This window comes from Heloderma suspectum, chromosome 5 (genome assembly GCF_057233095.1).
Source record: "Heloderma suspectum isolate Gila_16-S chromosome 5, 16-S_ref, whole genome shotgun sequence".
NCBI lineage: Eukaryota > Metazoa > Chordata > Lepidosauria > Squamata > Helodermatidae > Heloderma > Heloderma suspectum.
The window spans coordinates 194,096,746-194,109,915 of record NC_139462.1 but is presented as its reverse complement, the minus strand read 5'-3'; the positions used below and the strand labels follow the sequence as shown (position 1 = coordinate 194,109,915).

The 13,170-nt window shown below is 43.2% G+C and overlaps 1 protein-coding gene across 5 annotated transcripts in view; it reads right to left on the bottom strand.

Annotated features, from left to right (window-relative positions):
* The window catches only part of PEX1 (peroxisomal biogenesis factor 1), a 39,915-nt gene extending 26,904 nt beyond the window's left edge, over positions 1 to 13,011 (bottom strand). For 3 of the 5 annotated variants that reach the window (XM_084858847.1, XM_084858849.1, XM_084858851.1), the window contains exons 1-7: positions 12,751 to 13,011; positions 10,197 to 10,340; positions 7,919 to 8,002; positions 7,580 to 7,694; positions 6,723 to 7,492; positions 1,819 to 1,938; positions 53 to 170 (exon numbers count right to left, since the gene is read on the bottom strand). In XM_084858847.1, the coding sequence (XP_084714973.1) occupies positions 53 to 170; positions 1,819 to 1,938; positions 6,723 to 7,492; positions 7,580 to 7,694; positions 7,919 to 8,002; positions 10,197 to 10,340; positions 12,751 to 12,864 (1,465 nt within the window). In that variant the 5' untranslated portion in view covers positions 12,865 to 13,011. Of the gene's footprint in view, positions 1 to 52; positions 171 to 1,818; positions 1,939 to 6,722; positions 7,493 to 7,579; positions 7,695 to 7,918; positions 8,019 to 10,196; positions 10,341 to 12,750 lie in introns of all 5 variants that reach the window. The other 2 variants (XM_084858850.1, XM_084858852.1) reach the window with 2 other exon arrangements.
* Positions 13,012 to 13,170: the final 159 nt, after the last annotated feature.

Sequence of the window (13,170 nt, the reverse complement as noted above, 5' to 3'; positions counted from 1 at the left end):
AACAGAGAAGCAGTATAATCACAATCACAGCTAAGGGCACAGTTTTGCTTACCATCTTTAAGAGCTAACTGTATATAACCTGTGTCTGCTATTATCAAGGGAAACTTGATGTAATCCTCTAGCCACAAATTAAAGGCATTTTTAATGTCATCTTCACTTATATCTTTATTCTAGAAAGAAGGGATGAGGAAGACTGTTAGTTCAGAAAATCTTCCTAATAAAAATCCTTTTACACAAGTAACGTTTGTTCATTTATGTATCCATGGGACAGAAATGCTAAGAACTAGGAAAATTCATTATCTGAGGATTTACCAGTGTTCCCACACTTTCCAAAATATGACTTTCCTCTTTATTATTTGCGAAGAAAAATCTGTGTTGTAGCTCGAAAAAATTTTTTTGATAGGGCTCAAGCCCTTACATACACAATGTCTACTTTAATTCACCAGCAGTATTATTCCTCCTCTAAAGTGTTTCCATTAGCAGCTAGTGACAACAGCTATTCAGCTCTCTACCAATCTGCTTCCTGTTACTTCCTAATTTACCAGGAACTTCTTTCAAATATTCCTGTCAGTTTTTCAAAGAGGCGAACTACAAACCTAGAGATACAGCTTGCAGAGTTAGGAAGGGCCTGAGTTGGGGATTTTCTATTCATGACCATTGCTCTACAAATATCGATGTTTCTGTTCAGAAGGAAAAGCAATGGTAAGAGATCCCTGAAACTACCTGTAGATGTCTCTGCAAATTAGGAAGTGGTGTTTTCCTTCAGCTGTTTCTTTTGAAGAGGCAATATAAGATAGTGAGGGTATTCACATAACACGCTCAGTGTTGTGTGAATACCCTCACTATCTTATATTCTAACCTCACTACAACTCAGACTCAGTGGTTGACTGTGGGTTGTTTTGAACCATAGGTTGTTTGCTGAACCACGGGTTAGCATGTTGTCTGAATGCAGCACGTTTTCCACAGGTCAGTTATTGTGTTGTCTGAATGCAGCCAAGGTAGCTTGTTAACCATGCAGTGTGGCTTGTTAACCACCCTGAACAACCCAACAACCAAGCATGGGTTCTCAAGGTGGTTTGTTCGAGAAACTAAGCCACACTGCATGGTTACAAGCCATCCTGGCTGCATTCAGGCAACACGCTGTTCATAACAACCCATGGTTCAAAACAACCCACACTCAACCACTGTGGGTTAGCAAATGTGAACAGCCCCAGTAGGTCTTTCAGAAGTATGGGTAATTTTATTCTTTTAGAGTTTGTTTGTACTTCCTTGATATTACATTATCATAGCAGGAAGTGAAATAAGGATTTAAAGCTTTGTTTATAAGTTCGAAAAGAATGAATGGTGTAGCACAGAAAGCCCCTACAACAGCGATGGGGAACCGCCAGCCTTATCTGAACTGGATGGGGAACAGTCAGCTTTTTCTGGGCCAGATGGGGAACCCCAGCCATGCCTCGCCAATGTATCCAGTCTGGTCCTTGTGCTGCTGATTGGCCTTGCCTCCTCTTTGCCTAGCATGGAAACCAATTAATTGGGTGACATTCCCTTGTCACCCGCTTGTGTCAGAGCAGAACCAGCTGCAGCAGGAAGAAAGGTGGAGTTGAATCCTATCTTAAATCTAACTTAAATGCCATTCATTTCAATGGGTCTACTCTAAGCAGGACTAACATTGGATACAGCCCTGGAAATTTAAGAATTAAGATTCTGGAATACATTATGTTAAAAAAGGCTTAAAGAAATATTACGTTCCCAAACTGTAGAAAAGACAGGACACTGGAAACAGCTTAACAAATCATAAGACCAAGAACACAAACTCACTAAAGTCCTTTTGGGATGCAGTCTAAGAGACGTTGGAATTTTAGGTTCTGAATTTATTGATGTGATTTTGACAGCTGCATGTACTTCTATATGTAGTCTCTTTCTCAATTCTTCAGGTATCTGAAATACAGTTAATGAAAAACAATAAACATCAAAGAATAAATGCTTAAGAATATTCTACAAAAACCTTCACATTCCACTGACGTATCCCCACCAGTTCTCCATTTGATGTTTATGTAATTTAAGAATATCTTGTTTTTTTTCAAATGTATATGAGGACTCCAAATAGATTTGAAATGTTAACAGCTTTCTGGGGAAAAAAAAGTCATCCCTTCAGTTGATCAGGACTATATTTATTAACCTCTATTAAGACACCCCCTTCATGGATCACTGCCTTGTTGTGGCGAAGGGGCTTGCGTAACTCAGTGAAGCCATAAGCTATGCCGTGCAGGGCCACCCAAGACGGACAGGTCATGGCAGAGAGTTCTGACAAAATGTGGTCCACTGGAGAAGGAAATGGCAACCCACTCCAGTATTCTTGCCAAGAAAGCCCCATGGAACGTATCACAAGGCTAAAAGAGATGACGCCGGAAGATGAGCCCCTCAGGTCGGAAGGTGTCCAATATGCTACTGGGGAAGACCAGAGGGTATTTCCAAGTAGCGCCAGAAAGAGTGAAGCGGCTGGGCCAAACCCGAAAGGACACTCAGCTGTGGATGTGTCTGGTGGTGAAAAGAAAATCCGATGCTGTAAAGAACAATATTGTTTAGGAACCTGGAATGTCAGATCAATGAATCAAGGTAAGCTGGAGGTGGTCAAACATGAGATGGCAAGATTGAACATCGACATCTTGGGAATCAGCGAACTAAAATGGACAGGCATGGGCGAATTTAATTCAGGTGACCATCATATCTACTACTGTGGGCAAGAATCCCTTAGAAGAAATGGAGTAGCACTCATAGTCAACAAAAGGGTGGGAAAAGCAGTACTGGGGTACAATCTTAAAAATGATAGAATGATCTCAGTACGAATCCAAGACAAACCATTCAACATCACAGTAATTCAAGTCTATGCCTCAACCACTGAGGCCGAAGAAGCTGAGGTTGATGGGTTCTATGAAGACCTACAACACCTTCTAGAACTAACACCAAAAAAAGATGTCCTCTTCATCATAGGGGATTGGAATGCTAAAGTAGGAAGTCAAGAAATCACCGGGATAACAGGCAGGCATGGCCTTGGTGTACAAAATGAAGCAGGACAAAGGCTAATAGAGTTTTGCCAAGAGAACATGCTGATCATAGCAAACACTCTTTTCCAGCAGCACAAGAGGCGACTCTACACATGGACGTCACCAGATGGTCAATATCGAAATCAGATTGATTATGTCCTTTGCAGCCAAAGATGGAGAAGCTCCATACAGTCAGTAAAAACAAGACCTGGAGCTGACTGTGGCTCAGATCATGAGCTGCTTCTTGCAAAATTTCGGCTGAAATTGAAGAACGTCGGGAAAACCACTAAACCGTTCAGGTATGACCTAAATCATATCCCTGATTAATATACAGTGGAGGTGAGGAATAGATTTCAGGGATTAGACCTGATAGACAGAGTGCCTGAGGAACTATGGACGGAGGTCCGTAACATTGTTCAGGAGGCAGCAACGAAATCCATCCCAAAGAAAAAGAAATGCAAGAAAGCAAAGTGGCTGTCTGATGAGGCTTTACAAGTAGCTCACGAAAGAAGGGAAGCGAAAAGCAAGGGAGAAAGGGGAAGATATACCCAACTGAATGCAGAGTTCCAGAGAATAGCAAGGAGAGACAAGAAGGCCTTCTGAAATGAACAATGCAAAGAAATCGAGGAAAACAACAGAATGGGAAAGACTAGAGATCTCTTCAAGAAAATTGGAGATCTCAAGGGAACGTTTTGTGCAAAGACGGGCATGATAAAGGACAAAGAAGGCAGGGACCTAACAGAAGCAGATGAGATTAAGAAGAGGTGGCAAGAATACACAGAAGAACTATACAGGAAAGATCTGAATGTCCCTGATAGCCATGATAGTGCGGTCACTGAACTTGAGCCGGACATCCTAGAGAGTGAAGTCAAGTGGGCCTTAGGAAGCATTAGTAACAACAAAGCTAGCGGAGATGACAGTCTTCCAGCCGAGCTATTTAAAATCCTACAAGATGATGCTGTTAAAGTGCTGCATTCAATATGTCAACAAATCTGGAACACTCAACAGTGGCCACAAGACTGGAAAAGGTCAGTTTACATTCCAATTCCAAAGAAGGGCAACGCCAAAGAGTGTTCAAACTACCGCACAATTGCGCTCATTTCACATGCCAACAAGGTGATGCTCAAAGTCCTACAAGCTAGGCTTCAGCAGTATGCGAACCGAGAACTACCGGAAGTACAAGCTGGGTTTAGAAGAGGCAGAGGAACTAGAGATCAAATCGCCAACATTCGCTGCATCATGGAGAAAGCAAGAGAATTCCAGAAAAACGTCTATTTCTGCTTCATTGACTACGCTAAAGCCTTTGATTGTGTGGATCACAACAAACTGTGGCAAATTCTTAAAGTGATGGGAGTACCAGACCACCTTACCTGTCTCCGGAGAAACTTGTACGAGGGTCAAGAAGCAACAGTAAGAACCAGACATGGAACAACCGACTGGTTCAAAATTGGGAAAGGAGTACGACAAGGCTGCATATTGGCACCCTGCTTATTTAACTTATATGCAGAGTACATCATGAGAAATGCCGGGTTGGATGAATCAGAGGTCGGAATTAAGATTGCTGGGAGAATTATCAACAACCTCCGATATGCAGATGATACCACCCTAATGGCAGAAAGCGAAGAGGATCTCAAGAGCCTCTTGTTGAGGGTGAAAGAGGAGAGTGCAAAAGCTGGTTTGAAACTCAACATTAAAAAAACTCAGATCATGGCATCTGGCCCCATCACTTCCTGGCATATAGAAGGGGAAGAATTGGAAGCAGTGACAGATTTTACTTTCTTGCGCTCCAAGATCACCGCAGACGGTGACTGTAGCCATGAAATTAAAAGACGCTTGCTCCTGGGGAGGAAAGCTATGGCCAACCTAGACAGCATAGTAAGAAGCAGAGACATCACCTTGCCGACAAAGGTCCGTCTAATCAAAGCTATGTTTTTCCCAGTAGTAATGTATGGCTGTGAGAGCTGGACTATAAGGAAGGCTGAGCACCGAAGAATTGATGCTTTTGAACTGTGGTGCTGGAGAAGACTCTTACGAGTCCCCTGGACTGCAAGGAGGTCAAATCAGTCCATCCTAAAGGAAATCAACCCTGACTGCTCATTGGAAGGACAGATAATGAAGTTGAAGCTCCAATATTTTGGCCACCTAATGCGAAGAGAAAACTCCCTGGAAAAGACCCTGATGCTGGGAAAGACTGAAGGCAAAAGGAGAAGGGGACGGCAGAGGATGAGATGGCTAGATAGCATCCCCGATGCAATGAATATGAACTTGAGCACGCTCTGGGAGAGAGCGCAGGACAGGAAGGCCTGGCGTGCTATGGTCCATGGGGTCACGAAGAGTCGGACACGACTGAACGACTGAACAACATTAAGACACCAATGCAACTCTCCACGCACACTTGCTGCCAGAAGTTGCAGGAAACATCACTGGAGGTCTGAGTGAAGAGTCCTCACCCAGTGATGACTCATAACATCCTCATTGCCTGTTTTATTGTATTTTAAATATATTTTAAGCCACCTCAAGAACTTCAGTTAGCAGGGGACATAAACATTTCCAATAAATAAGACAAATTAGTTAAGTATTTTTTAAAAAATAGAAATGGTTCACAACTATATATTCTAAATCTGGTTTGGAAAATAGTCCCTACTGGTATCAATGGAACTATTCTAATAGCTCAATCCTATGCATGTTTAGAGAGAAAAAAGTCCTACAGCTCCCAGCATTCCCCAGCCAGCACTGTAAGACCTCTTTCTCTCTAAACATGCATAGGATTGCACCGTAAAACAATTTTTGTGGCTTAGAGATTGCAGCCTATCACTGTGATCCCAACCTCACTTTTTTTCTAATTAAGGGCACAATCCTAAGCACATAGGTGGCAGCCTCCGAACTCGGAGGCGACCGCCTATCCAATGCAGGGCAGGAGAAGCATGGACGGGATCGTCCCCTCTGGGCTTCAGCCACCCTGCATTTTCGACTAGACAGCTGTCTGTGGCTGTCTAGCTGTGGGAGGGCAGAGCGGGGAAGGAGGCTGTCGTATGACGATGTGTTGTACAGGCTTTTCCGCCCTCCCTGCCCCGGAACGTCCCATTTTTCCCGCTCCGTGTTCCTCTTGCAAGTGCGGAGCATGGGGGGGGGGAATCAGTTCTCCAGGAACCGACCTTGGAGTGCAGGCTCCGAGTTTGGTTCCCGGAAAACCAGATATCCTATGGCCGTCTAGCCGCTGACTAGCAGCCATAGGATCGCTCCCTAAACTACTGAAATCAATGGGCAGGGGACACCAGTTTCTGGTGCTCACGGACACAGTTGCTAATTTTGCAACAGTGCCATGGGTGCCATCACAAGATGGCTACCTTGAAAGCGTGCTCATTTACCAAATGGCTGGGATGATGGATGTGGCGAGTCACAAAACCATGATTTCATAAAAGGTAAATTCTTCCTTTGCTAGTCAACCCACCCTCCCTAAAGTGTCTTTCCCCTAGCAGAGGCCCACAGAGAAAGAATGAATGAACCAACCAACCAACCAACCAGGGAGAGAGACTGAGAGAAAGAAAGAAAGAAAGAAAATCGGGGGGGGGGAGGGGAGAGAGAAAGGAGAAGAACAAACACCAGGCTCATTTGACTTAAAATCTTTTAAGACACTGATGCAAATATTCTCCCGCAGGCTCCTGAATTTGGACTAACCCAAACTCTTCCAACATGTAGTTTCTCCACATTATTATTGCTTAGTATGCCATTCTTTAGATCCTCAAATCTATTCCATATTATCTGCACAACAGTGTTCTTGTTGGATTCTTGACTTCTACTAGGGCTGGATTGCTTTGGGTCTTCTACACTGATCATCTGCTTTTCTTTCTTTGACATTAGATTCTGCTTTGACTCTTGATGTTGCTGTCTTGGAGAGAGTAGTTTATTAATCTTCCCATAAGATACTTTAATATTGGCTTCAAAAGCAGGGAAATCTAGATTCCATGGAAATACATGAATGGTATCATACTTCGGGAATGTACACGTTGCCAATGTACTTTGCACGCTGGGGGGCTGAGTCTGACATACTCTGAAAATAGAATCCATGTGAATCAAGTTTAACAGGGCATCTTTGACTGTATTCAGTTCACCAGTACCACAAGAAGCTCCCTGTTTCTTGTCAGACGTGTAAGAGAAAATGTTCCCAATTAAATTCCATATGTTTGGCAGGACATTTACACTTAATGACACTTTTGTGTCTGGCGTATGCTCTTGGACTCCCATATTTAAATTAGTTTCTTTGGCACGCAGTTCCTTAGTTGTTTCTCTCCGATCTGATTTGGTTTTAGGAACATTGTCTTGTAAAAAGTCATGTTTTGCAGAAGACAGCACGGTGGAACTTTCTTCATGCTGACGCATTTTAGGGCGTATGAAAAGCTCGGTGCGAGCTTCAAGTCTCCCATAAAGAGCAGCTGGTTTTAAGGTAACTGGAATTAAAGGGGAAAATATTAACAAAAAATGCCACTTTACAATTATTCCTCTAATGCTGTAGAAAAACTTGCACGATCACTTACCAATTTGGATATAAATACATGTGTGTTGTTCAACCCACACTGGGAAGATAGCTTTGGGAAACACTATTCGAATTTGATCAAGAAGATGACTTTCAAGTGAGAAAGCATGTAGCTCCTACAATAATTTTGCAGAGTGTTAAAAACTATTTAATATTAGGCCTTGTCTGTGTTACATGAAGTTCATACACAAAACTGGACATATGGTTCAAGGATAGAAATAGAATAGAAAATTCTTATATACAGTAAACTTTAGTTTGAAAAAGGGGGGAAATGGGAATGAAGGACATCAGAATGTTTTAAAATCACTAGGAGAATTAAACAATTTAAGTCTTTTATTACCAGTATCTCCCAATCATCTGCTGAGAGGGGTTCCACTTCTACTTGCTGACAGGACAAGACTTGGGAACATGGTTCGAGGAATATCTGGCAGACAATAAACCTTGGTGAAAAGAAATACTCTCAATATTTACATAAGCAAAATACTGGAGACAGTATCATCTAGTTGAGAGAAAAAATGATAAGGAATCATGGGACTGCTGGCAGTGGGGATGAACCAGAGACACTTGCATGCCTCACTTATGCTGCATCATAATTTTGGGCCATTTATTTTTCAGCACTGTTCCTTGTTCTCCCTGGAAACCCCACAAGCCATTTTTCAGGCTTCCTCAAATTTAAATAACAGTTTGCAATTCAGTCCAGGACACTGCCAAAGACTAAGGTAGATCAGGGAATAGGGATACAGCTTGTGCTAGATGGGGTTACACTCCCCGTGAAGACACAGGTTCGTAGCTTGCGTGTACTTCTGGATTCAGCCCTGAGCGTGGATGCCCAGGTCTCAGAGGTGGCCAGGAGTGCATTTGCACTGTTAAAGCTAGTGCGCCAGCTGCGCCCGTTCCTTGAGATGTCTGACTTGGCCACAGTAACACATGCCTTAGTTACATCCCATTTGGATTACTGTAACGCACTCTACGTGGGGCTGCCTCAGAAGAGTGTTCGGAAACTTCAGCTGGTTCAAAGAGCTGCTGCCAGACTGCTGACTGGGGCTGGTTACAGGGAGCATACAACTCCCCTGTTAAAACAGCTTCACTGGCTCCCAGTCTGTTTCTGGGCACAATTCAAAGTGCTGGTCATGTCCTATAAAGCCCTATACAGCTCAGGTCCAGTTATCTGAAAGACCATATTCTCCCCTATGAGCCTACTCGTGCCCTGAGATCTTCAGGGGAAGCCCTTCTCACCGTCCCGCCACCATCACAGGCACGCCTGATGGGAATGTGGGAGAGGGCCTTCTCGGTGGCTGCCCCAAAGCTCTAGAACTCACTTCCCAGAGAGGCAAGAGTGGCACCTTCCTTGATATGCTTTTGTAGGCATGTAAAAAAAATTTTGTTCCAGCAGGCCTTTGGGGATAACTAGTCTAGACCTGTGAAAATATGACGGCTGGATACTATTTTTCTTGTTGTCTTTTAATGTTTTGATAGTTTTACAATTTTAATATTGATGATTTAATTATATTTTTAACTTTTGTACAGTTAACTTTTGTACTTGTAACTTTTGTACTTGTGTTTATATTTCTATTTATAGGTTTTAATTGTACAAGTTTTAATGTTGTAAAGCCACCTTGAGTACCAGTATTTGGAAAAAGGCAGGATATAAATATAATAATAATAATAATAATAATCAGCAGCAGCAGCAGCAGCAGCAGCTAGGAAAAACCCTGGTGTTTTTCATGCATTGATCAACTCAGTGAACTGAAGACAAATTATCCTGATCCAGCACACAGGAGTAATTCAACGTAACAATTTCTTTCTGGATTAGGTCCTACATACAGAAAGACATGCTGTGCAGGAGGGGAAAATCCCTGCAGTTAGCATGTGGGGTTGCACATACAAGTGCTGTCAGTTCTGATCATCTTGGGTGGGAGGGAGGCTGATTCCATTCACCACTGTCTCCCATCACATATGATCATAACTGGCAAAGCCCTCACTGTTTCTTACTAAAAACTTTGTGCACGGCCCAGTGCTGCACACACGGTCCTTGAGTTTGGGGCCGGTGTCATGCATGTACAAAGGAAACAAAAACATACAAATGAACTAACAGAAAACATAAGATAGTATCTGATGCTGCCATTCCATGTAGACCATTGATGTAGCACTAGCATAAGCAAGCTCTAGCACAATGCTAATTGTATATGCAGCAGAAAACCTGCTGCACACAGCATACACAGTTGGCATTGCACTAGAAGTCAGTTATTCTAGTGCTATTTTATGGTGTAAGCAGAGCAGCAGTACTGGAAACTACCCATAAAGAATGACATATTTTATATTTATTTATTTATTTATTTATTTGTGGCAGTTATATACCACTGAATATAATAAAATCTCTCAGCGGTTCACAATATTAAAGTTACCTGTTTCTTCCTTTTAAAATATTTTTGTCTTGATCTCCATATTACCCTGCATATTAAACTCCAGCTCTGCAATTCAGGTTTACTGAAGTAAACCTTTACTTGCATGCAAAATACTTTACTATAAAGAGATTGACAGTACCAGATAGAGACCAATAATTATGAAATACATAATTTCCTAGTTCATATATGCAAATAAAAGTTTGCATTCCAAACCTGTTGTCCATCTTTGATGCCAAGTTTCTCAGCTAGTTGTCTGCTTATTTCAACAACATTTCCACCATACTGATGACAATGTCTTATTTCTGTCCAGCCCAAGAATATAGGAGGATTGTTCCAGGAAGCTTTCACAGCTTGATCCTGTTAATTTCAAAGAAAACTGACTGACGTTAAACAGTGTAACAGCAGGTATCATCCACAATTCTTTTTCTGGCTAAAGATATGTAAACACACATATAGCATCAAGCATTATTCAGCAAAGAGAGAGTTTGTATGATACACCCTTGTATAGAATACTCATCTACAGGTTATTACTCTTGTATAGAACATGCCCTAATCTCATTAGTATTCTAAGAGAATTTCTGGTATATTTACTCATTTACTCTAAATCCTGTGTTTATTGTGCAGAACGTTTCTATGAATGGGGTCCCTCATCCACTTCAATGGAGGGGAGAGATCCATGTATACAAAGGAATGCCCATGTGGATCAGATCCTTTCTTTGGAATAAATGGAAGAATTCCTATGGCTGGCAGAGTTCCACACACAGTGAAGCCCTTGCAGGTAACAGTTAGATTAGGCTAACAATCTTCCACTTTGTACAAACTTTACTTATTGTCATCATGTAGAATAAGAAATTCCAAAATGCTTTTCAGCCCAGTCTAATTTAATGTACTTAAGATGGGGAGAATTAATAGCAATGCCAGCAGTGTCGAAACACCTAACTGTGCAGAGCAAGGGGGACCCAATATTGTATACGGAGATACTACAGTGACTTCATAGGTAGATGTTAATTACAGGAGTACACACTTGTGAAACAACACCATTTCTTTGCAGACATGTATGTAATGTTCAAATCAAAAAGAGTGGGAAGAACAGTGGTAGTTGGAGCCTAAGAGATGAAGCAGTAGTGCATCCCAGAACATAGGACAGGAGTGTGTTTAACAAGAGGAAGCAAAAGCAGCAGAGACTAAGAGACAGGTAAGAAGACCTGGGGTTCTTGGCCCTATGCACATTTTGATACATTGTTCTTCTATTTAAGAAACATTGGCTACCGCTAAGCCATTGCATAAAACACTACAGACATGAAAGGAGTTTTACACTATACATCACAGTTTCCTAAATAAAAGCTTTTCTTCTCCCAGTTCCTCTCCCCACCGCCCCAGACCCTAATCCGACAGCTGTACAGATACAGAGGGCAAATCAAACTTTTGCCCTATTATGAAATATTCCTCAAATGCTTATTAGGGGCTCTTCAAGAAGAAAATCAGTAATTGCAGACATGCTCTCCTGCAAAATAATTTGTGCATTATTTCCAATCCCATATAATGTGCAGCAGAGATGAGCACTGGAGATGTTCTAGAGACCAGCCCCCAGGCAACAGTTAGGCCCCACAAGACTGGCCAGTGTCCTGCGTGAACCAAGTGTGTACCCTGTAAAATGCTCCAGAATCTTCAAAACTATACAGTGATTCCTTGGCAAAGTAAGTTGATAAGAAATACGTTCTTGAAGGCATAGTGTTTAACAGCGACTGGTCTAGATTCTTCTGGGAACTAGCAAGAACAGACAGGAACATTTAGAAAGAGAGAGCATGTATTTTCTTGGTTTTATGAAGTTAATGAAGGAAGTCAACAGTTTTGAGTTTTAACAACCCTCAGTGTCAAGATGTTTATTTCGTGTGTATTTGAAAAATGGAAGAAAATCATCTCACATAGTTCTTTACACTGAACCAAGATTTCATTCCACTAGCATGATCTGGGTTCCTTAGAACCATTATAACTGCACATCTCAGTATTGCATAGCAGGTACCGTGACCAACTATGAGCTAAACTGGGAAAGAATTCAACTGGCATTAGAAAGAGAAGGAGGTATGTCATGTCAGATTTAGAGTGTCTATTGTTTTACTAGCTGTAGGAATCTCAAGAGGAATGTCAGTTTCTCGCTTCCAGTTTTGAAGTGGTGAAACACAATGAAACAACAACCTTGTACATAACGTTACTCCGCTTTCTACACCAGGGTTGAGGAACTTGTGGCCCTCCAGTCTTGGACTCCATCTCCCATTAGCCCCAGGCAGCATGGCCAATGGCTAGGGAAGGTGTGAGTTGTAGGCCAGGGACATCTGGAGGGTAACAGCCCCCCCCCCCGTTCTACACAGCTAGCAAAGGCACACACTAGGGATCCCCATTCTATACTGCATCCAGAAGTCGGAAACCACACTCCACAGTACCAAGATGCTACACAACAAGAATTGCTCTGAGGCCTCTTAGTGTTGCCACAGTAACGGTTTGCTATGACGACGGTGGCTGCCATGAGGGAAAGTGGCCCCCTGAATGGCGCCAAAGAAAACACGATGAGAGGGCAGAAAAAGTGCTAGTGAGCACATATTGGGGGAAAATAGATCTTCCGCATCACTAGAGTGACACTTGGGGGAGGGGGGCCTTGAGGAGAAAGAAAAGAGAGAGAGAGAGAGCGAGCTCGGGGGGGGGGGGTCCGAGTTCCCATGATCCTCTGCCCAGAGCCCGGATGAAGCCGCCCTCCCTCGCGTTCCTGTACCTGCTGCAGACGGAGGCTGGAAGCCAGTCCAGCCGGCAGGTGCAGGAAGCAGTCCCGGGCGCCGCTCAAGGAGACGCTCACCGCGGCTACTCCGGGGCCACCCACCCCCCACATGGTGGCCGAGGCCTGGGCCTACCCACAGCCCGCGGGGCTCGAGGCAGGCACCTCGACGCCCAACTACATGGACTCGCAGCTACTGGCGATCATGTTAGCCGTGGAGCTAGTTTGCCTGCTTCTCCGCCCAATGAAATCGACCGGCCCGCCCTCCTTCCCTTGCTGTGATTGGCTAGAGCGATTCGGCTCTGTGTTGTTTCCCGGCTGGATTCAACTTTCACCCGCTTCTCTCCGCCCCAGAGCGGGGGCCAATGAAAGCGCAGGAACGCATCGATCTTTACCTGATTGGCTGTCTGAGAGAAGAGG